Genomic DNA, 23,501 nt, shown 5'->3' with positions numbered 1-23,501 from the left:
TTTTTTAATGAAGTAGAATGTGTTTATCATCCCCTGACCAGTCTGCTTATGTTGTATTATAACCCTTCCCCACCAAGTGTGTTGGAGCAGGGCTCATCTTCCCTTGTGTAACTAGCTCATTTTGGGGCTATTGCAATACAAGTATACAGTATTGTCTGATGAACTTTCAAAAGTTTTGACCAGTTTCCCCATTTGTTAGTTTCCTCCTGCATCATTCATGATGTGTGTGCACACAAAACTGGAGACTGCAAGAAAGGTTGATGCAGACAGACACCAGACACTCTGCTTGTTAGTTTGGTTTTGAAATCTTGACCTTCAAATAATCCAGTATTTGACAATATAGTTAGAGCACCTGATGGGTTTGGTTCTATTTGTTGTAGTTTGACTGCAAAACTACTAATCCACTTGTTCCACCACATGGTATAGCAGAGTAACAACAACATAGGCAGGACTAAAGTTGTAGATGCTGCATACTAGCAGCTATTAGCTCATATGTAGAAGATTGGGATGATTAGTATCTATGACCGTCTTGATTCATTCATGTGACAGCAATATCTTTGTAGGCTAACCAATTCACTTAATTATCTGTCTTGAAATAACTGCAAATGTCTAGTCATAGTACGACTTGTTAATGTTTAATGCTGCTTGAGTTCACTGCATCCCAGCATCCTCCTTTGGAAGATTCTAGAATACTGGGTAGAGTGGAGGTTTGGTCTTTAGTTAAGGTACTACAAGAACTCAGATCTGCATTCTATTCCAGCTATACCACAGACTTCCTGTGCAAGCTCGGGCAACTGAATAAAAAAAATTATACTTGTCCTCTTCTTGTGAGGAAAGTAAGTATATTGCCCTTTATGAGACTGAAAGATACGAGAGTGATGGGGTTCATGTAAAAACCTAGAGAATTTTCTACATGCTCAAGTTATTTTCATCATATTTGAACACTACAAGCTGGACTGGAGTCAGAGTGGAAGGGTGCTAAAGAGCCACGTTTTCTGGTTTAGTCACAACCAGAATATTTGGCCTGTAGATCTTTACTACACAAAGTAGGAATACATTCTTATTTTCCAAGATTAAGACATCTGCAATAAAGCGGGTCAAAAAATTCCAACTTTGAGGTCTTCCATAAAAAAAAGACAATGTTCATTCCCCACTTCTTAGCCAACTCTAGACCACAGGCTTCGGTCATTAACTGCTTTCTTGTTTGGCTATTCAGTATGCCCTCAAGAATCTGCTTTCTGCCACCCACAGTTGGAGACTCCTAAATATTAGTTGAAATTGTGGCAAGTGGACACATTGCAGTATTTATTTAAGTGAGGCCATCACATCTAGGAGACCTGGGCAAATTGTTTCCTCTTAAAGAGACCCCTTCTGCTAGATGGTATCTAGGCAGGCTCAGTGAAGCCAATTCTTCTCATTTATCTCAGTGTCTGTTCTCCTCTAGGGCTTGGATTATCTGTAACATGCACTACTTTGTTTCAGATGGGGCCCTGAGCTGTATATAGCCACCTCTTGTCCAAGGCCTGCTACTAGTACCACAAAAGCCTATGAGCATTCAGGGTGCTGTGGCAAGAGTGACTTCTTGTTGCTACACGTAGGTGATGACAAAGCAACCTAGGTGTGAATTTGCCTCCTTGAAGTTTATGGAAGATAAAAGTTCCAAGATAGAGCTGCCAGTACAGGGTCCTTAACTTCTTGCAAACCATGGTTAGTTAGGAATCTGTTCAGATGTTTTAGCCTTAGTATTGCTCTGATCCCTCCCAACCATTTGGAAACCAGGAGTAGTATTGACATGCTTGTCTTTTCCATTTGTGGGACTTCTTCAGTCACTCCGGTCTGACGGCAAGTTGTTTCTCTCATCTACCCTCATCAGCAGGTTTATACTGGGAATTATCTAGTAAGGTTTATATTTCACAGGGAAACTGGTCAGGTGAATTTTAAAGTGTTTAAGTGAAAGGCAAATGGACAATCACATGTAAAAGCTGGCATTAATGGAACAATGCAGAGAATTATGCAAAACCTGGAAGGACAGACCTTGAACTTGATGCAGTGAACATGGAAACCAGTGGGGAGATTCAGAAAGCAGGTGGCATGACCAAGAGATCTAGTACTATTTTCTGTGGATTGAAGAATGGCAACATGGGTGTCAGGAGACCCATGAACACTTACCAGTGTATAGTACAAAGTGTACAATAAAAAGCTGAAGTGTGGGATCACTTCAGCTTGTGAATTATGCAAGTTCTCAGCTAGAATTAAAGTAGAATGTAAAGCCATGGCTGGAACTTTGAATGTATTGCATGATTTCAGCAATCACTTATGCATTCATCCTGTTTCCTAATTGTAATCCACAGTTATGAAGCCTATAGTGAAAGTTTTAACAGCTATTTCTTGTTACTGGGTTTAGTAGCAGACTGCATGTTATATTCTCAGTTTACAACCTAAGAAACAGTTTAGATATTTAAATAATCTCTATATCCAAGCAAGAGTTATGGAAAACTCAGTGAGCTTTAGGCTACTGCATCAGTAAGTGTACAAGCCTTGTTTTCCACATGGTGCCACCAGCACATGTGTGATAACTGCTGAGAATATTTAAACACTAGCATTTTTTGCTGGGATTAAGGTGACTAATCTAGATTATTTTCCATTCATTCTGAAATGTAGAATGTGATGCCAAAGGTGTATGGGTTTTTTGGGGGGTGGAGGGAGAAGGGTTTAAACACCCAAGTTCTTGAAATCTGCAAGTATGATGTAGGCAATTCTCAATGGCACATTCAACCTACTGCATTATTTAATCAGCAGTACTTCCAACATATTAAGACATTCTCTACTAGCAGTAATGTGCTTTAGTACTCTCCACTTGTTGAAAGTGCTTGAATCCTTATTTCTATAAACAGGCCAAAACTTAGTTGCTTGAAAGGAGAGTTCAGCAGCAACCCCCTTCCCATCCAAAGCTGAATTTAATATAAATAGTCAAGTTATAAAGATTGTAGATGCTAAACACTTAAAAGAAAGTTTGCTTTATTGTAACACCCATTCTCCTCCAGACCCACACATTTATTCACAAGTTTTTCCTCTGATCTTAAGTATGAAGGAAACTTGAGACATCTTATTTTCTTATAGTTTGGCTTTGATGATATGTAGAGTTCTTTCTGAACTCAATATTTTGATTGTTCTCCCAACTTTTTTCAACCACCACCTATTCTTCCTTCCCATTTATACACCATCTGTTGGGTTAAGGGCTGGAGTGAAGTCCTTGCAGTGTCCTTCCAAGTTTAAGAGTGGGCATCCCTGCCATAACTATCAAGAGGAAGTCCATTTAGTTTAGGTAAGAAACTGAAGGATATTCAAAATTGAATACTGTAGTATTAATGTATAAAGTGTAACTCGTATAAGCAAATAACCAGAGCATTAATCTTCCTTTCTGTAAGTGTATTCTATTTACAGCTACAGTAAGTGTTTTGTTTTGTTTTTTTAAATAAACAGAGAGCTCTCCAGATTCTACCTAGGATAGGAGTCATGGTGGGTTTCCTTCTCATACATAGGATGGGAGGACTGTCTAGACTCAAATATACCCTCAGTGACATGCAGCTGCATTATTTCCATGGGCTTTGTTAGTGGATGCAAGTCACTGGAATGTTTTTATTAATACTCAAGGGAGGTATAGACTAGTTCCCTCTTAACTGGGTTGGCACTGAAGTGCCAACCAGGAATAATCTTGATAAAGGAACTAGTTGTTACTGTATAGGTTGTATAAACAGATCCATTTGAGTGTTGTTTTACTCTGAGTTCATAGAATGGTACCCCTTCAGTCTGGAAAGAAATCCATATCCTGCTCTAGTGCCCAAATAAAGATGAACATTGACATAAATATAAAGGGAAGGGTAAACACCTTTAAATCCCTCCTGGCCAGAGGAAAAACCCTTTCACCTGTAAAGGGTTAAGAAGCTAAGATAACCTCGCTGGCACCTGACCAAAATGACCAATGAGGAGACAAGATATTTTCAAAGCGGGGGGGGGGGGGGAGGAGGGGGAGAAAGACACGGACAAAGCGTTCTGTCTGTGTGATGTTTTTGCCAGGACCAGAGCAGGAATGGAGGTCAGAACTCCTGTAAAGAGTTAGTAAGCAATCTAGTTAGATGTGTTAAAATAAGTTGTGCTGAATGGAATGGATATTCCTGTTTTTGTCTTTTTGTAACTTAAGGTTTTGCCTAGAGGGATTCTCTATGTTTTGAATCTGATTACCCTGTAAGGTATTTACCATCCTGATTTTACAGAGGTGATTCTTTTACTTTTTCTTTAATTAAAATTCTCTTAAGAGCCTGATTGCTTTTTCATTGTTCTTAAGATGCAAGGGTTTGGGTCTGTGTTCACCTATGCAAATTGGTGAGGATTTTTATCAAGCCTTCCCCATGAAAGGGGGTATAGTGCTTTGGGGGATATTTTGGGGGAGGAAGGGAGACTTTTCCAAGTGGGCACTTCCCCTCTTCTTTGTGTAACACTTTGGTGGTGGCAGCTTTTAACCTAAGCTGGTAAGAATAAGCTTAGGGGGTTTTTCATGCAAGTCCCCACATCTGTACCCTAGAGTTCAGAATGGGGAAGGAACCTTGACAAAAACACATTGTATTAATACTTCATATGATTAATGTGACAACTGAAGCCTGTTTAATGGATTAGTCTTCACAAAAGATGTAGTTTACATTTTATTAAGATTCAGACTATGACCACTGATTAAGTATTTTGTGCACGCTTGTCGACACTGAGATACTGCTCCAGCTATGAATGCTAGTGTAATTTGCTACAAGAGTTTAAATACACTGTTGCCAGCCAAAGATACTGCAGAGACCTTGATATCTACATTTTAAGATATGTCTGAGTTTGCCTCTAAACATTGTGTTGCTATGCAGAAACTGAGTCTGCAGATGAGTTTAGGGAATACAGATAAAGCACTCTTGACACATGGAAGCTTGCTTTAAGATGTCAATGACAGTATATTTTTGTAAATACAGTCAAGCCTCGGGAGTGCTTGTAGTCATGGATTTGTAAAGAATCCTGCTGAATTCAAGGTGTATGCTGTGTACGTTATGTAAAGCAGAGCCATGGAACCTAGGATTTCCTGTCTCTAGGGTTGTTTGTTACATACTAGATACTAATAGGACAACAGTTTTAAAGTTTTGTGTTGCTATGACATAGAACACTGTCTAATTTAAGCAGTTTCATTTCAGTGCTTAGTATATGCCTGCTGAGCTTCTTTTGTTTCTCCCTTGGGCAATCGTGCACACTGTCAAGTTTGATGTCAACTGCAATGCTGACAAGTTGGACAGTACAACATCCTGTATTTGCAGCCCTTCCCCTATAGCAGAGGTTCCCAAACTGTGGTACACATATCCCTGGGGCTACAAGAGAGAAATTGTAGAATAGTGGATTTTATTTATTGCATTTTCATAACAGGCTACTCAGACAAAGCTTTAAAACTGTGGGAATGTTATATAAAATACAGTAGTTAATTTATCTCAAGATGTACCAATGAGGAAAGAGAACTGATATCCAGAGCCCTCACCTCTAATCACTGTACAGCACAGGTTCAGTTGCCCAGCAATTGTCCAGTGTAACTGAGCTCAAAACTTCATCAGAGGAGGTTTTCAGTTATATATGTCACACTATATACTGTATGTAACAGTGAAATATGGACAGATGGCTAAAGACAGGTAGTGTTAAGAAGAACCCACAAAGGATCAGTGATGAGAGGGGTAGGGGTACAGGAACAGCTGGCAGATCTGGAATGGGGTATGCACTAAGAAAAGTTTGGGAACCTCTGCTCCATAGGGCTCAGAATCTGCTAGTGTCAGAAGACAAATTCGAGAGTTGATAATGTCCTGGTGAAACAAACAAATATTTCTGTTCCAGCCAATTGCCCACTGCATATTTGTGGGTAGAATGAGACTAGTTCTTACTGACTGTCTTATACCTGAAAGCAGGGCATGTTACTATATTAAGGGTCAGTTATCTAGACCTAAAAATTTTAAAGACCCCTCAGTCACAGCATTACTCAAGAATCAAATCTAAAAATTTGGGCCCTAGCAGCTTGACCTTGAACTATGGGGCAGAGCTAATCAGTACCCATTTTAGTGCTTTACAGGAGGATGTATCAATTCTGAGATCATCATAATGGCCTCTTCTGGCCTTAATCTAATTTGACCTCATGCATAACAGGCCATAGACTTTCATCCAATAATTCCTGCATCAAACCCATAACTTCTGGGTTGTACTACTCCGTTCAGTTTTATAAAGCCTCTCACCACTATAGTCAGAGCTCCTTCCAGAAGTGCAGTAAGTAATGTTAATGTCTTTTAGGGCTTGTCTACACTGCCACTTACAGCACTGAAACTTTCCTTGCTCAGGGGTGTGGAAAAAGAAACCACACCCATGACTGATACAAGTTTCAGCGCTGTAAAGTGGCAGTGTAGATAGTGCTCCCAGCACTGGGAGCTATTGCCCTCGCAGAGGTAGTTTTTTTGTTGTGTTTTTTAACAGCGCTAGGAGAGCTGTCTCCCAGTGCTGGAGTTGAATCTACACTGACATGTTAAAGCGCTGCCACAGCACTTTAACATTGGCTGTGTAGACATACCCTTGGAAGAGGATATCCATTCTGTAAAGACTTTGAATGATGGAAAATCCAAATACTTTGAATTGTTCCAATTGTCAGTTACCATTACTTCCTCTCTTTCTCTTTTCCCCCCCTCCTCACACACACAGTTCAGGGATGGAGATACCTTTATGAAGGTAGAGGTGTACCCTGTGAACAGGTCCTAAACATTGGATAGATTTTGAGAGTCATAATTCTGACCCTGCTCAAGCAGACTGGGTCCTACATCCTGTGATGGACAGAGTTTCAAGTCCTACCTTTCCACAATTTAAGGATTACCAGTTACCTCACTGCTGGCCTCTTAATGCATTAAGATATTCTCCAGCAGTGCATAAAACCTGCCAGAACTTGCTGTTTGATCACAGTGACAAAAAGCCTTTTTCTGAGAGAGACAAAAAAGAGTCAACACCTAACAAGGAAAGCACATGAAGTACCTGCCTGCTGCAGCTGTACATGTCAATTTCTCCATTTAGAAGAGTAAATAAGCAAGGATAGGTTGCTATAAAAGCCTTGAAGAATTTGACAACTACTCATCAGGGTTGTTGCACAAGGATGGGCTCTCCCTGAAGCTCAGCAGCAACTCTGATGAGAAGCTCAACTCCACCCCAGCTGATTGATTTTACCAAGGTGCAATGCTGTCCCTATCCCTTGCTGGGCACATTCTTTTGTATCAGTGTCTTATAGGGCTCTGATAAATTTGAAGCTCCACTTACCATTACCTGCTGAAGAGAGCACTTTCCCCCTTCTAGGCTATTTTGTAACAGGAGGAAGGAGTCTGCCACTACCTTTTCCCTGGCCTCTATATTTTGACTCATCTATGATTAACGCTATGTCTACAGTACAGAGTTTTGTAGACAAAAAAATTAAAGCAGCATAAAACAGCTGTTGCATGGCCACACTATGCTCCTTACATCAGCAGAGTGCATCCACACTAGCAGTATTTGCATCGACACAGGAAGCAGTGCACTGTGGGTAGCTATCCCACTGTGCAACTGGCCACAGGGTGCTTTGGGAAGGGTTTGCAATGCCTCATGGGACAGGTACAGCATCACATGATGCAGGTTTCTCAATCCCATTGTTCCATGGGCATCCTACTAAATTGACAGCTGCTTTTCAAGTGAAGAGCGGGGGGAGAGGGGAAAGTGTGTGTTGGGGAAGAGTGTGTTAGCATGCTGTCTCTAAGTTCAGAGAGCTGCCTGAGCATCCAAACCTGAGGCAAGGGAGGAGGACACCTCCCCGCATCAATGCCCAGCTCTGCACAGCAGTCTCTCTTCTCCTTCCCCCCTCTGGGCCCCCACAGCAGCAGCCTGCTCTGCAAGCTGATTCCCATTAATGGACTTCTGTGATTCCCTCCAAGTTCTTCCACAGCCTCCTCAGCAGCTCTTAGCTCTCCACATTGTGGAATGTCAAAGCTTCCTGGAGCTTTGATGGGGAGAGGCATATGCCTGCATAGCTAGATGCAGGGTAGCAGAGTTCAAAACAGTGAGAGAAAGCAGTCATGGTGAGCATTGTGGGCTACTGGGGAGGCCAGCTGGGGCGACAAACAGCAGCATCTACACTGACGCCTTGTCACTAACTTGGCCACAAAAAACTATGCCTCTTGTTGAGGTGGTTTTATTTTGTCCGCAAAACAGTTTTGCCACCAAAAGTAGCTTCTAGTATGCACAGCTTCATAGCTTTTGCTGACAAAACAGCCTTTTGCTGACAAACTGTGTAGTATAGACAAGGTCTAAGTCCAGTGGAAGCTTGTGCTGCTCAACGTCCCCCAGAAGTAGGAAAATTTTGCTCTGTTGCTAGGTAAGAGTTAACAGCAACAGCAGTAGTGAGTCCATCCTTGCAGATTCAGAGAGATACTACATTATCAGTTAGTGTTTAGGTTGCAGCAGCCAAGGACTAGAACATTTTATTTAAAAACGTTTCAGTTCTGCAGAACTGGCTACAGAAACTTGCCAGGAAAAAGCTTTCCATTTGCAACTGGTGAGTGAGTAGATTTTAAGTACTCAACATTAGTAAATGCTCTGGATGGTGTTCCTTGGGCTATGAACAGGAGCACAAAGCACAGCTGCAAAATAGGGAGAGCAGAACTTTTACAGTCAAGAAAGTAGTTCTTTTTCGCACTAATTTCTGGTTGGCTAGCTGAGATTCTCCCCTTATCAACAGTAGATTTTAGACTCGCACTAGAAAGTGTTTTCTAGTATTTCCACACTTCAGCATTTGAGGACACTCTGCTTGTTCTTCACTCTGTTTCTCCCTCTCCCCCCCCCCCCCCCCACACACACACACATAAAAGCTCAGTATGCCTTAGTGATAGAGACTTGACTTTTTAGTTTTAGGGGCTTCAATGTAGGCATCTAGCTAAGGATGACCTAGTTCCATTCCATCCTACCCCTCTCCCTGAGAATTAAGTACATCTCCATGTGCTCAGCATCTCTATGTTAAGAATCTATATGGGGTCCAAGCTTAAGCTGACTCACAGAAAATTCTGGCCATATAGTAGCACCTCAATTCAGTGAGTAGTCTTACTGTAGCACCATCTTTCCCTTCCAGTCCCCTTTTTTTGGGCTTACTCTCAGCAGTCTACTAAAGGATGAGGATAAGTGAGCCATCTACCCCCACACAATGAACCTCAAGCCAAGATATTAAGACTAGGGAAGATTTCTCCATCAGAAGCAGCTGTGTGCTTTTCTGATACAAGCTCAGTCAAGCTGTACTTTTGCTTTGAAGCCACTTATGATTCCTTCAGATAGCCTTGCTGAGCAGAGGTCAGCAACCTGGACTATTATTCTGTTCAGGGGGGAACCCACCAAAAAACCCATTAAGTCTACAATAAGATTTTCTGTAAGTTAGTTCAGGAATCCTTAGCATTCAGGTAAAGTTCCTACACTGTTCTGCTGCCATGGAAACACTAACTTTTGTTTTGTTTCCATCTTGCACGCTATTTGTCTGAAAGGATACAATTATGTCATTTTTATCTCAAATCCCAAAATACTTTACAGAATTATAGATAGTACATAGGCCAAACAGGCCAACTCCTTTGTACATTGCTATGATGAAGGTAGATTCTCCAAGATCCCTTTGTGTTGGCATAGGAGCGCTTTCTACCATCATAAACAGGCAGAAGTGGCTCCTACACCAGTTGCTCTACACCCTGGTGTCAGAAATGCAAGCGATTGGGAAAAAGCATGACATAGCTCTGGATACCAACAGAGCCCTTGTAGCAATGGTGGAATTTAGAACAGCCAGAGGCTTCTTCAATCTCAGAGACTGGTGCAAGTCAGGAAGCCTCACTCAACTCCCTGACACAGACCTCCCCCCATTTCCTAGGCAGATCAATGCTCTGTCACAGGAAAGAATCTGGCCCATGGAGAAAAAATTCCCCTAGTATAGATGCAGTTGTATGGGTGTAAGAATGCATATACTGATATAGCTTAGCCTGGCAAAGCAAAATAATCTATATCAGTACAGAGAACTTTATACCAGCATAACTTGATCTACATTAGGGCTCTCAATAGCCTAACTGATAGTTTAAAAAAAAGACATACCCCTTACAAGTAGAATTAAAATACTCTATAGCATAAGTGTAGATCAGGCCTAATAGGAGCAACACTAAAAGATAGCTAGGGGTAGCATTTACAACAGAGATAAGATAGGAAGTTTTCCTGGAAAATGTAATCCTCATTTAGAGACAATTTAGCCCTTCCATTTGCTGAAAGTACAAAGTATTTGTCAATGGAATGGCACCCTTCCAAGTCTAGAGACAAATGACACATCTCAGCTGCTACTCACTTTGCTAAGCAGCAGACTGAAGTTCAGAATTATTCTGTTTCACTAAAGCTGCTCAGAGTGTTATGGGCAGCTGTGAAACTGATAAGATTCATATCAACTATCTTGCTGGTACTTGGGGAAGCTCTGAGTACCAGAGGCACGCAGGCAAGGAAGCTGTCGGGGGAATGAGGGTCTAAAAAAAGCTGGAAGAGCCAGAGTGAGAGACATCCTGCTCCTCAGCCTTCCACACACCTCTCCCCACAAGCATTCGAGTGTCTGGGCATTTCCAGTTAGCCATCCAGGACCCAACCTGTCTCCAGTGAGAAAAGGATTTCTAACTATCTCCCTCTGATTTACACTGCCCACCCAAACAGTTTACCACTAAGTTTTGCCACAATATACAGGAGATCAAAACAAGTTACTTGGACACCATAAAAATCCTATTTTTAAAATCAAGATTGGATGTTTTTCTAAAACATGCTCTAGTTCTAATGGAATTTAATTCAGTGAAATCCTATGGTCAGGGTGATGCAGGAGTCAGACTAGATCAGTAGTCCCTTCTGGCCTTATAACATAGGAATAAAAAGCCAATTTCTATTCATCTAGTAGATATGCAGAGGTGAAGCTGACAAACAACAAAAACCTACAGAAAAGGTCAGTTGGATGTCAGGATACTGAAGAGTTATTGACAGTGAGAATTGGATGATCCCTTAACTGTTCATTTCCCATTTGTCTAGCCATGTGCAACTTTAGAGATAAAGTTTTGTGAAGAAAGTAGTTTAGAAGTGTGTAGATTAATTTTGAATGCAAGTCTGATTTTTTCAAACAAGCTTGACAAGAACTGATACAAGTTGACAAACGTACCATATTCACCAGGGCAGAATTTGATGGGTCTTGTATGGACTGACTAGTTGGCCAAAGTTCAACCTAGTGAGGTTCAAGGGCAGATCTGCTCTGGGCACAGTAAAATGGGACTTTTTTGGTATAGCTAAATTCTCTCTTAAGTTTTACTTTCTTAGTCATACGGGTGGCCTATTTGCCTGGTGAAGTTATGCTTGTCACTCCTGATTTTAAAGCACTTTTTTTCCTTTCCCCACCATTCATGTTAGCTACGACGTTAGACATGCAACATTAGTGCTTAGAGAGTCAATGTGAGGAAAGTTCCCAGTATTGCTAGCAGTACTTCCCTCCACACTGGGGTTGATATAATGGATTCTGATGTAACAGACTTAATACAGACTGCTAGTTCTAGAAAGAGATGCTTATATTGGGCGTGTATAACAATGTGAATAGAACAGAGGAGCTCAATGTACCACAACTCCCAGAACACTTCAAAATCCTCTTGACTACTGGAGTGAAAAGCTTACACGCTATGATTCTTCTCCAGGTCTAGAAGTGGAAAACTGCTGAAGTGCAGGTAAAAGAAACCAGCACCAAATTGTGATGTCTGAGCAGAATACAGTTCTACAAAACAAACAAAAAACAAGAACAAAAACCAAACACAGATTAGTCTTGGTAAGCCATGGAGACGTTTTTGCTGCATGTGGTCACTAAGCATTCAAGGCTAAGCCATTTCTGATCTGATCATACCGATAGGTCGCATCTGCACTGAAGTTGCGCCAGCTTTCTGAGCAATGGTGAGCTGCACTAGTGCTGGCAAAGGTGTCAGAGCCAACATAGACAGGGCTCAGATGTCTCTTGCTACCACACTGTGCAGAAGCTGGAAATGCTGGTACAATGTTTTCTACTGCTGAAAAGGATACATAACCACACAGCTTCAGGTATTTTGTATAATAGGCTATTTAAAAGTTGTTCAGACTAAACTCTGTAAGCTTAGGTTTTTGAGGAGGGTGTGGGAATGCTGACAGTATGCAATGACCTGTGGTTTTGTACACACTACCACTTATGTCAATATAACTTATGTTGCTCAGGGGTGTGAATAAGCCATCCTCCTAAATGACATAAGTTACACCAACCTAAGTACTAATGTGGACAGTGCTAGGTCAGTGGAACAGCTTCTCCCACCAACATAGCTACCGCCTCTCGAGGTGGTTTTATTATGCCCATAGGAGAGCTCTGTAGCAATTCCAGTGTAGACTAGCCCCAAGTAATTGGCCTTTAAGGGTGGGAAACTGTCAGTATGTAACCAAGGCAGGTTTCTGAGAAAGTTAGTGTCTATTTACCTGTGAAGACCTTACTTCTCAGGGACTACAAGCACCACAAAGCAAAAGACTGCATGATATATCAGCATTAGTTTGAAGTGAAAGAGCATCTGGGATAAATAACACTAACACTGAATAAGCATTAAGTAGCATTTTAAATGGATGCTGTGACATCCACTAGTTTTAGTAAATTGCTTTTTTGTTCTATAAAGTAAAACTTCTAGTGCTAACAGTTTTAAACTAAAGGCTCTCTTGCAGGGTTTCCAATCAAAGAACTAGTCTCTAGCCAGCATTACACAAGTCTTTCTATTGCACAAGTGTGAAGAAACCCAGTTTATGGTATTAATTGCTAAGTTTATGAAGTTCTTCATTTCCATGTATTGTTTTAATTTGTTTGTTTTGAGATGCATTTACCAGTGTATTTTTAAAGTTTACTGTTTTGAGTAACCAAACTATTTACAATTAATTTCATATTTAACATTCTATAGCTGAGTACAAAAATTCAGGAACAGCTATTAAGCCATCCAAGATTCTTTTCACTTTCACAGGGTGAGAATGCAGCTGTCAACTTAATTGTTACAAGGTTGCTACCCTGCATTGACATCTACTAAGTGGAAACATGGGTTACATGGCAGTTTCACTATTATCACTCTGTATGCATCACAATTCATTCACAAACCTCACTGTTAGACCAACAAACTTATTTCAATTATCTTGCTCATGGCATAGACATCTCCTAGACTGTAGCCATAATCTTATATACAGCATCTAAATGAGGTTTTCCTTCCACACCACCCAGAAAAGAGAGAGACAGAAAGCAAGAAGAGTCCAACTTTTGCTAGTTTTAAAACAAAGTTGATCTTTTCAGCATTCTGGCTATTGCTGAGCTGGTTACCAGTTATCTGTACTACCTCTGGGTTGCCTTCTCACCCTCCTCCCCATATTCCTTTCGAGTTTACAGCAGCCACCAAGCGTCAATGAGATACAGCTTACTGACACTATGCTTTCTTAAGCAAGAGTTTGTTTGGCTGACTAGGCTAGTATTGTTGTGGTCATGTCAGTCCCAGAATATTAGAGAGACAAGGTGGGTGAGGCAATATCTTTTATTGGACCAACTTCTGATGGTGAGACACACAAGACTAGTATTGTCAGCCAAGTTTACAATCCAAAGAGACACCCAGTTAGCTAATTAGATGTGTCCTCAAGACGACAGGCCGCTGTAGTGGTAAGCCATTGGTGAGTGCAGGCCTATCAAATGTGGAACAAGAATCCCATGTCTCCTGTACTAGAGTTTTCTTACAGCTATATTTCTTTAGACTAGTTTCTTGCATGCCTTCTTTTTAAACTGATTTAACTAGGTTTTTCTTCACTACACAGGAGTCCTGTTATTTCAGAGTAGTTGACTTTATAATTGGGTATATTCTCATTTTGTACAAGGAGATCAGAAGTGGGAATTCAGAGAAACATTCTCTTCAAGTTCCTAAAGTGGACAGTAGTGAGACAGTGGCTTCTGGAAGAGGCAAGTATTTCACTCTACAAGTCTTGTCAATCTTTTGTTGCAGATTCCATGTTTCAATGCAGAGCTATTACTTTCAGGGAATAGCTGCTTTGGAATAAAGTCTACCCTACAGTAATTTTTTCAATTAAATATACTTTGATGCAAGTTGTTAAATATTGCACTTTGAATTTATCTGACCAGATTAGTTAAGTGTAAAAGCTACACGTTTTCCTTAGTAGGCCCTCACATGAGTACAGTGGAGGTACCCTGGCAACATCCACTTTTTTTTTAATAACATTCCACATAAAGTTAAACTAAAATTTGACATACAAGTCTACAATTACATTGCAGAGTAAAACACCAAGTTGAGACCTCAATCTCAAGGCATAATGGATCATGTCCTCAGTACCTGACAATATTTGAAGGTGCCACATAAATCCTGCTGCACTGATGTGCACTAAATTTTACCAAAGTGACTTAGGAGCACAAATATTTACAATGGGACTTAAGTAAAACTGAAAGTTTTACTTCAGTACTTTCACTAACAATTTTTTTCCCCTCTGCACTAATTATTTTACCGGCAATGCTTTCCTTCTGTTGTGCACATGCAGAGAAGTTCACAGCTGTCTTTTTAAAGTTATATTATCAGCTAATGCAGTACACTTCTACTAAAAAAGTGGTTAACAGACTAATGCACTTGTTTAGTTTAGTCTAATCAGGCCAACTGCATTGCCATGCGAGTTAACTGAAGTGCACTGCCTCTGATCAAAAGGGGTTATGGCCAAAGCTAGATAAAGTCCAAGTTGGAGGCATGCCAGTCTATTGTTTACACCAAGACAAGCCATTTACATTTAGCCCATTGTGACTTTGAACATGTGTCATGAAGATACAAAATGAGGGCACTTGGATCCAAATATCAAGCTTGACCAGGTAAGGAGCAGCACCAATGGCTCAGGCAGTGTAAGAAGCTGTTTATAGAAATACAGTAGGTCTAATTTATTCCACCCAGGAGACATCAGTGGTGCATAATGCAGCACGTTGCTATGTAAAGCTACTGTGTAAAATATCCTGAAAGCATTTTAGAGCAACAGGTCATGTCACAGATTGGCCCAACGATAACCACCAACCTTAAGGTGCAAGATTCAACTCACTTTTTCCCTTAGTCTCATGATTAATCTCAAGAGAGGAGCTTCAGTTAACTATAAAGGCAGGAAGAGAGCCGTGATGCTGTAAAAGCGAGAAAGAGCCTTCCGTGTATAAAGGAAATCCAAGCCCATGAATTTTTGCCTTCCAAGGTCTACAAACAGCTGCAGTGCCTCTGCTATAGCAATTCAGAAGCCTGTGGGCTGCAGCACAATGGACATCATACAAATTCCCTGCTGTTAGGCAAAGTTGTGAGCACTAGTATTAGGAAGACCAATTTTAAAAAAAAAAAAGTCCACTTACTCAACATCCTCACTATCTGTTCCCCTCCCACAGCCATGTACCTCTACTGCAAGGGAGAAGAAACAAAGCTTCTCCAGTCTAGCTATTGGTGAGGAATTTGACAACTACTATCCTAGCACTCCTGCTCAAGGAATAAATCCCAGCACCCAACTTTTTTTTTTTTCCTTCCAGGTGGATTTGGCAGCAGGGTTTGGTTTCTTCATTAGAGCATTGCCCCCTACCTTACCAATATCCACTCCACACTATAAAGTCATATTTGTAACTAGTGGGTTCAGTTCTCCCGCTAGTAGTTTTTGGTGGTTTTAAGGCTTGGATTTATTGTAGCAAAGCAGCTCTTTCATGCTACAGGAATACTGGATGTTTACTTCTACCAGAGAAGATTTGGCCGATTAGAATATTTTACTGGAACTGTTCCACTATCCGGTTTACAAAATTAACGTAATCCCTATCCCCCATCCAGATTCCTATAATGAAGGTGTTTTGTTGGGTTTGATTTTCAATCCATGTTTACTATACTGTCATAAGATATCCAGAGTGCTGAGCACATTAGAAATATAGGATATAAATGCTTAGCCTGTGTTTTAAGACATTCACCTGAGCCTGGTACAGTTATTAAATATGAATGTATAAGCTATTTTAGAAGATTACCCAACATCTCAGAGGCTAAATCAGAGTAATTCCATTCTATCTTGTATGTGTACAGAAGGTAGAAACTAGAGTCATACTCAAGATTGGATTTTATTCTCTGGTGCAAAGCAGAGATCATGCCTTAGCGCAAATGCCAGTCCTGTGTTTGTACAGAGAAGCAGTCTCAAGGTACGTACATGAATCTGATCTTAGAACATTCCACTAAAAGCTGCATTCATGCAGCAAAATCATTCCCTTTAGAATCAGCTACGTTCACCCTATGTAAGGGGCCAACACCAGACAGCTTTTATCTTAGAAATGTAAGCCGTTTGACCTGCAAGGAATAGGGATAGGAGGAAGGCTGCAATCCTCAGTAAGTAGACTCCTAAAGAGATACGTTGTGTGAGGCAATATATTTTATTGGACCAACCTCTGTAGGTGAGACACAAGTTCCTCTCTTTAGTATCCTGGGGACAACAGGGCTACAACTACATGGCATAAATAGAATCTCAACATTCTAGTAGAGAAGACACCATGGTTAAGCTGCATCCGATGAAGTGAGCTGTAGCTCACGAAAGCTTATGCTCAAATAAATTTGTTAGTCTCTAAGGGGCCACAAGTCCACCTTTTCTTTTTGCGAATACAGACTATTCCGAAACCATGGTTAAGAAGAATGCAGATTTTTTTTTTAAGCGTACAAAGTCTTTAACGGGGACCACTGGGCAGTTAAACCAAGCAGCTGGGTCCACCTCAGGCCTGATTTTCAGAGGTGCTGATCACCCACAAAAGCAAATGGGAGTCGTGAGAATTCAGCATCTCAGCAGGTTGCGTGCTTGGTGTCACGCCTGGCACGCAGGAGTAAGGGAGTGGGGGGAGATGAGACACGTCTTAGGCTAGTGCAGAGGGGCACAGTAGGAGCAGGGCTGGGAAGTGCCTAGGTCCCAGTGGGGGAGATCGAGAGGAAGCCAAGCTATGGGGAGTTTAGGTCTTCCAGTCTCCCCAGGCAGGGCCAGCTACCTCCACGCCCTCTCCTCACTCCTCCGCCCCCCAGCCACCGCCGGAGCTATAGCAGCTGCCACGGCTCCCAGAGGGCGCGCGCAGCTAATCTCTATGCAAACAAGCAGCGCTGCCCAGCGGCCGCTTAGCACCATGCGCCCGGCTCCCGGATGCCGCTAGGGACAGGGCAGCGGGAGGACACAGCGCAGGGCCCCCGAGCGCGGGCCGTGCCCTGCGGCGCCAGGGGAGGAGCTGCCGCGGCCACGCCCGCCGCGCCCAGAGGCGGGAGGGTTCTGGGGCTGGGGGAGCGCCGGGGCCGGGGCGCTGCAGTCAGGCTGCTCCTCTCTCCCCTGTCCCGCTGCTCCGGGGGCCGGCGAACGGGCAGCCCCGCCCCGCCAGCGGCCCCAGGCACCGCCGCCCCCAGCGGCTCCCGTCCCCGCGGGGCCGGGGCAGATAGCGGGCGCCCGGCCGGGAAAGCCCCCCCGTACCTTGCTCGCTGCTGGGGTCCATGCTCGTAGCCAGCGCCCTCCGGAAACAGCCCCCCGCCGCCGCCTTGCTCCCGTGCAGCCCCGGCTCAGTCACCACCCCCCGGCGTCAGGCTCGGCAGCGCGAGCGCCGCCTGGGCTTCATATAGGGCGGGCTCCCGGCCACGTCAGCCCGCCGCCAGCCACCTGACCGGAGCTGCCCTGCGGCTGGGGCAGCTGCAAGGTGCTAGCAGGTGAGGGGCGGCGCCGCTGGCTGGGGGGCAGAGCCGTGAGCCCCGCGCTGCTCCGCCTCTGGGATTCTCCGCTCGAGCCGGGCAGGTGCTGGGAGAGAGGCAGGGTGATTGGCAGCCCCGGCGGCGCCCCTCTCCGGCCTTCTTGGAAACGAACCAGCCCGGACACGAGCGGCCCCCTCAGCTACCAGGCGTTCAGACGTCATGGATCAGGCCCCACGAAATCGCAAGCGTCACTTCAGAGAGTAGTCGATTTAAAAATAATAACCAGGGGGTTCTTTTATACTTGCCTGCTGGTTTATGTGTCTTTGGGATTCCTGTTTTCAAGCTTTTTCTCTGAAACCCAGCGGGCTGGCAATGTCCTTTTTGAAAGGAAAGGCAAAATTATCACATCATCCTCAAATGGCTCCAGGAGCTGGGTCTTTAAGATGCCATAAAATGCCAAATATCCTGAGACTTGTGATAAAGTCATGAGAGGCTAGAGCATTCTCTCTACCTTTATGATGATGATCATAATGGTAAAACTAAAGATATTTCATTTACTCTTCAAATAAAGATTACTTTTCCTGGGTGAGTGCACCAGTAAAATTTTGCAAAACAGGTCTAACCTAATCTGAGCATCTAGGCATTTATAAATTATACCACATAATGACTGTGGTATCTATCTATTTCCAAATCCAGTGCTGCAACCACTGAATAACTTTACACACATGAGCAATCTGAATTATTTAAAATGAGACACTCATATGCCTAAAGTTATTTAGATGCATAGGTGTTTTGCAGAATTGGGCCTGAAGTTCATACACCGCAATCAGTGTAGCTGGGATTTTTACACTGCACTCTTCTCCATGGTAACTATTATGCTATTTCATACTGTGCCTCAGTTTCCTATACATAAATATCTGTTTGTTTATTCAGATCTTTACATATTAATCAATCACCATTGTGTCTGGAGCTAACAGTATTCACTACCTTCTGTAAATACTTTCTTGTCAACTGTCTAAATGGGCCATCTTGATTATCACTACAAAATTTTTTTTCTCCTGCTGATAATAGCTCATCTTAACTAATTAGCCTCTCACAGTTGGTATGGCAACTTCCAGCTTATCTGTATGTATATATATTCTTACTATATGTTCCATTCTGTGTATCTGATAAAGTGGGCTGTAGCCCACGAAAGCTTATGGTCTAATAAATAAAAGAAAAGGAGTACTTTTGGCACCTTAGAGACTAACAAATGTGTTCTTTTTGCAGATACAGACTAACACGGCTGCTACTCTAAAACCTACCTTCTGTAAAGTGGTTCTGGACCCTGGAATAAAAGTTGCTTAATAATTGCAACTTGATATTTTATTTATTCACAGAACTGATACAAAAAGAAAAGGAGTACTTGTGGCACCTTAGAGACTAACCAATTTATTTGAGCATGAGCTTTCGTGAGCTACAGCTCACAGTGAGCTGTAGCTCACGAAAGCTCATGCTCAAATAAATTGGTTAGTCTCTAAGGTGCCACAAGTACTCCTTTTCTTTTTGCGAATACAGACTAACACGGCTGTTACTCTGAGAACTGATACAGTAATCACTTTACACAAACTGGTTTAAAGAAGCCTATGGTAGGCAGTTAAGAACTGAATATTCGTAACACTAATTTATGATATGTCTATACCCTGTTGTGACTGCTCAGGCTATTTGTTTTTTCTATTTATCTATTATATTTTTGCTTGTAAACAATAGGCATATTTACAACTTGCACTGTGTTACTGAAACTAAATTATATTCTTATTTTAGCCTCAGGGGTGTCCCCTTGAAAGTTGCCAACAGTTAAAGCAACCCAGTGCATTTAGCAGACCATCAGTTCAAAAGCACTGTTGCTGCATTAAAGAGAATGAGAGAGACAAGGCAACTGAGGTAATATCTTTTATTGAACCGGCTTCTGTTGGTGAGAGAGACAAGCTTTTGAGCTATACAGAGCTTTTCCTCAGGTCTGGGAAATGTACTTGGTGTGTCACAGCTAAGTAGACAGAACTTGGTCCAATAATAGATATTACCTCACCCACCTTGTCTCTAATGTCCTGGGAATGACATGGCTACAACAACACTGCATACAACAATTAAAGAGAACTAATAGTTTAAAAAACAGGGCACTGGTTGAACCTGAAACATCATATATATAGTCTGAGCTTTTTCTCCTAAAATAACTTTAAATGCTGAAAAATTATAATTGTGGAGTCTGCCATTTTGAGAGAGTATCTCAATAAAGAATATTAGATTGATGGATACACTTCTTCCCCCACTCCCTTCTGTTCCCCTGATCCTGTTATCTATGGCTTTGTTTGCTCAAAAAGAGCAGTGTTTGCACAAAATGAGTGTCCGGCAGACACAGCGTGGGACTTTGTGAATACCCAAATTGTCATGAACATTTGGCACACTGTCACATGCCAAAGAGGATCACAATAGAGGGCTGTGAGGTACCAATTTAGGATGCCTAGACAATGAGGAAAAACAACGTAAACCTCAGGTATTCTATGAAATCTGGGACAGCTTCTGTTAGAGGACTATTTATTTGCATTCTAGCATATACACAGCTTCAGAACGAAGTGATTGTAACAATATAGCAAGCAGATAAAACAAGGTAATGGGTATATTCTCATCTTGGTGCGCAGGAATCAGTTTAGCTAGGCATGCAACACCCTGTGCAGTGAGATGAGTCTACGTATTTCACAGTAATGTTTTTTGATTATGGTAGTGATTGAACACAAAATTGAACACAGATACCTATTTGAAATTGATACATCTCTGATATTAAAAGACATAAATAATTGAGAGAGAACTATATTTTAAAATACGGCACTTGAAATCGTACGCTTTTCCCCATCTCCCATGAGCAGCTGATGATTTATGACTGATCAGTTCTTAGAAGGTAAGAATATCAGCAGTGTAGAGAATTAAATCCCTTGGGCTCAATTCACTCCACCATTATGCAGCACTTACACGACTGGCACAAGCCCCAATAGCAGAGTGTCAGGGTTGCAGTGGTGCAAAGCAATCACAATCTCAGTTCTTCTTAGGGGTTAGAGAGGCATAGGAGCCAGTATGTCCCCCAGAATGGGTGTGATGACTAGGACAGAGGCATTTCCAGGGCAGTTAGGGAGTTCATTGATTTAGTTCCTCCCCCGACACTCCCACTGCCAAAGCTCCTATGAGTCTCTGGTACAAATGAAAGCTGCCCTGCCCTGCTCTGATGACCCCCAACGAAGAACACTGCTGACAGGCTCCTTGCTTTCACCAGAGAGGAATGCCCTGTTCCATGCAAGGGTATTGTTGGAGTTGATTGATAGTTTTAATGTACACCTCCTAGTGCCAATTTGACTGAATCTAGCCTCTTAACTACAAATGGTTACAAATGAGTCCCCTAAATACACTTAAACTATCTTAACATCCTATTTTGTTTTTCTTCACAGGTATGCAGAGGATGATTCTCTCTGAATGTGTACTTTCTTTTTCATCCAGTTATTGCAACCCAGTTATTAAAAGGAAGAACATAACCACAACAGCCTTTCTGTCCCATGAATAATACTGACCTTGAACCTTTTTGTCTGCCTGGATTCCTTTTTCCTTTTGTTCACTTCGGATTGAATGTATTGTGCCTCTTCATTCTTTTGTCACCAAGCGTTCAGCCCCAGTCTTTCTCTAACCATTGACTGAGAACAGTATTTATAATGTTCATGGCTGATACCTGTATCTGTTAGACCATCTTAAAGTCTGTTGCACCTCTGTGTTCAGCGTATTTATATTCAGATCCCCACATGCGCCTCACTTCTGTATTCTTCTTCTGGAGAAGAAGCACTGAAAACCCTCAGCATTGCTTTCATGCAAGGTAGCATATTCTGTTTTCATTTGCAGCCTAATGCTGCAAGGTGCTCTGCTAAGTGCTGAGCGTTCTCAACTCCCACTAATTCTATTTTTATTATGATAGTTATACAGTATTACAGTAGTGCCTAAAGGCTCCTGCCATGACTGGGCTCTGCAAATACATAGTAAAAGACATTACTGTTCAATCTCAGAGTAAAAGACAATTTCTGCTCTGAAGGTCTTACAATCTATAAGACGACACAAGTGGGTGAGTGTAACAAACAATAGGAAGAAAGATGAAAGAGAGGACAAAGGGAATGTGATTAGTTATATACACAGATTGTTTTGAGTCAATTACTTTTTTCATTTATAAGATGTACAGTAGACCCTCAGAACTATGAACACCTCGGGAATGTAGGTTGTTTGTAACTCTGAAATGTTTGTAACTCTCAACAAAGCATTATGTTTGTTTTTTCAAAAGTTTACAACTGAACATTCACCTAATACAGCTTTGTAACTTTACTCTGCAGAAGAAAAATGCTGCTTTCCCTTTATTTTTTGTAGTAGTTTATGTTTAAACACCGTACTGTACCCTATTTGCCTTTTTTTGATTTTGGTCTTTGCTGCTGCCTGATTATGTACTTCCTGTTCCAAATGAGATGTGTGGTTAACTGGTCAGTTCGTAACTGGTGTTCATAACTCTGAGGTTCTACTGTAAATATAATAATTATCAGAAATCTCTACTGGCTATCTTCTTATCTGTGGAAGCTGAGAATGCTCTGTTCTGGCTGGGACTGGGCCCTTTCCAAGCTGAGTCATTTGTGTTTTGTTGCGGGTTCATAAGTGTAAAATTTAATTTTCATTTAACAAAAATGTACCCTTGGGTTTTTGTGCATACATCCCAGTTTTAGGCTCCACTGTGATCCACAAAACTCTTGCTAAACCTTGTAGGCTCATTCGACACCTCAGTTTTCAGGGTAAAAGTTCCCTAGGTGCCTAAGTTTCTGCCTCTGAGCATGTGCAGTGCTGCCTTCCTCTAGGCGTCCAGATACCTAGATCCCAGAACAATTTGTGAACTGAGGGAAGATAGGTGTTCATCCACCTAACTCGTTGGAGCGGAGGCCATCTACCAGGTCAGGTTCCATTCAAAATCTAGCTGCTGGAGGATGTGGTGGTGCGCACCTTATCACTTTTAGCCCTGTGGTTAGAGAACTGCCAAAAGGGGGAAAGTGTGCTCTAACCACTGAAGTATGGGATAGTCTGATGCAGGATTCCCTCAATCTCTCCTGTTGAAACTGTTCTGCTGTGGCCAAATAATGAGTGAGTGGTTGAAACAGGGGCTGGTCCCTGAGTCTCCCACCTTTCTCAAGCCCAGTGACTGTTCTACTGTGGATAAATCTTAAATAGTCATTGGGCCCAGAAGCCAGGGGTGAAAGTAAGCTGGTACGGGCCAGTAAGGCATACCGGTAAAAAGTGGTTACCGATACCAGTCTGTACTCAACTGACATTAAAGCACTGCCGTGACAGCGCTTTAACGTTGCTGCCCCTTTCACGCCCCCCTGGGCCATCGACGGGGTGGGGGTGGGGCGGCAAAGGGAGCAGCTGCCCTGGGGCCTCAATTTAAAAGGGCTCGGGGCTCCGGCCACCACTGCTGCTACTGCGGCAGCAGCCAGACCCCGGGCCCTTTAAATTGCCACTGGCGCCCTGGGCAGCGCAGGCCAGGCAGTGCGGATGGGCTGGCTGGGGGAGGCTGACCCCCAGCCCCGCCCCTTCTGCCTGAGGCCCTGCCCCTTCCAG

General features: G+C 42.4%; 1 protein-coding gene and 1 long non-coding RNA gene across 5 annotated transcripts in view; one reads left to right on the top strand and one right to left on the bottom strand.

Moving 5' to 3' along the window:
* Positions 1-18,031, bottom strand: part of LOC140906580 (tumor protein D52) — a 191,621-nt gene extending 173,590 nt beyond the window's left edge. The window contains exons 1-2 of one of the 3 annotated variants that reach the window (XM_073330752.2): positions 17,626-18,030; positions 11,776-11,872 (exon numbers count right to left, since the gene is read on the bottom strand). Coding sequence is in view for 1 of the 3 variants with exons in the window: in XM_073330750.2 (XP_073186851.1) it covers positions 17,626-17,647 (22 nt within the window). In the remaining 2 variants the exon portion in view is untranslated. Of the gene's footprint in view, positions 1-11,775; positions 11,873-17,625 lie in introns of all 3 variants that reach the window. The other 2 variants (XM_073330750.2, XM_073330751.2) reach the window with 2 other exon arrangements.
* On the top strand, positions 17,445-21,628 carry LOC140906581 (uncharacterized). Of its 2 annotated transcripts, none has more exons than XR_012157157.2 (2): positions 17,445-17,855; positions 21,314-21,628. It is a non-coding gene; the product is annotated as an uncharacterized LOC140906581 (long non-coding RNA). The 2 variants fall into 2 exon arrangements; XR_012157158.2 differs by having other exon boundaries at positions 17,445-18,703.
* The last annotated feature ends 1,873 nt before the right edge of the window (positions 21,629-23,501 follow it).

The sequence above is a fragment of the Lepidochelys kempii genome, chromosome 2, assembly GCF_965140285.1.
Source record: "Lepidochelys kempii isolate rLepKem1 chromosome 2, rLepKem1.hap1, whole genome shotgun sequence".
Taxonomy (NCBI): Eukaryota; Metazoa; Chordata; order Testudines; family Cheloniidae; genus Lepidochelys; species Lepidochelys kempii.
This window is presented reverse-complemented; position numbering and strand designations above follow the sequence as displayed.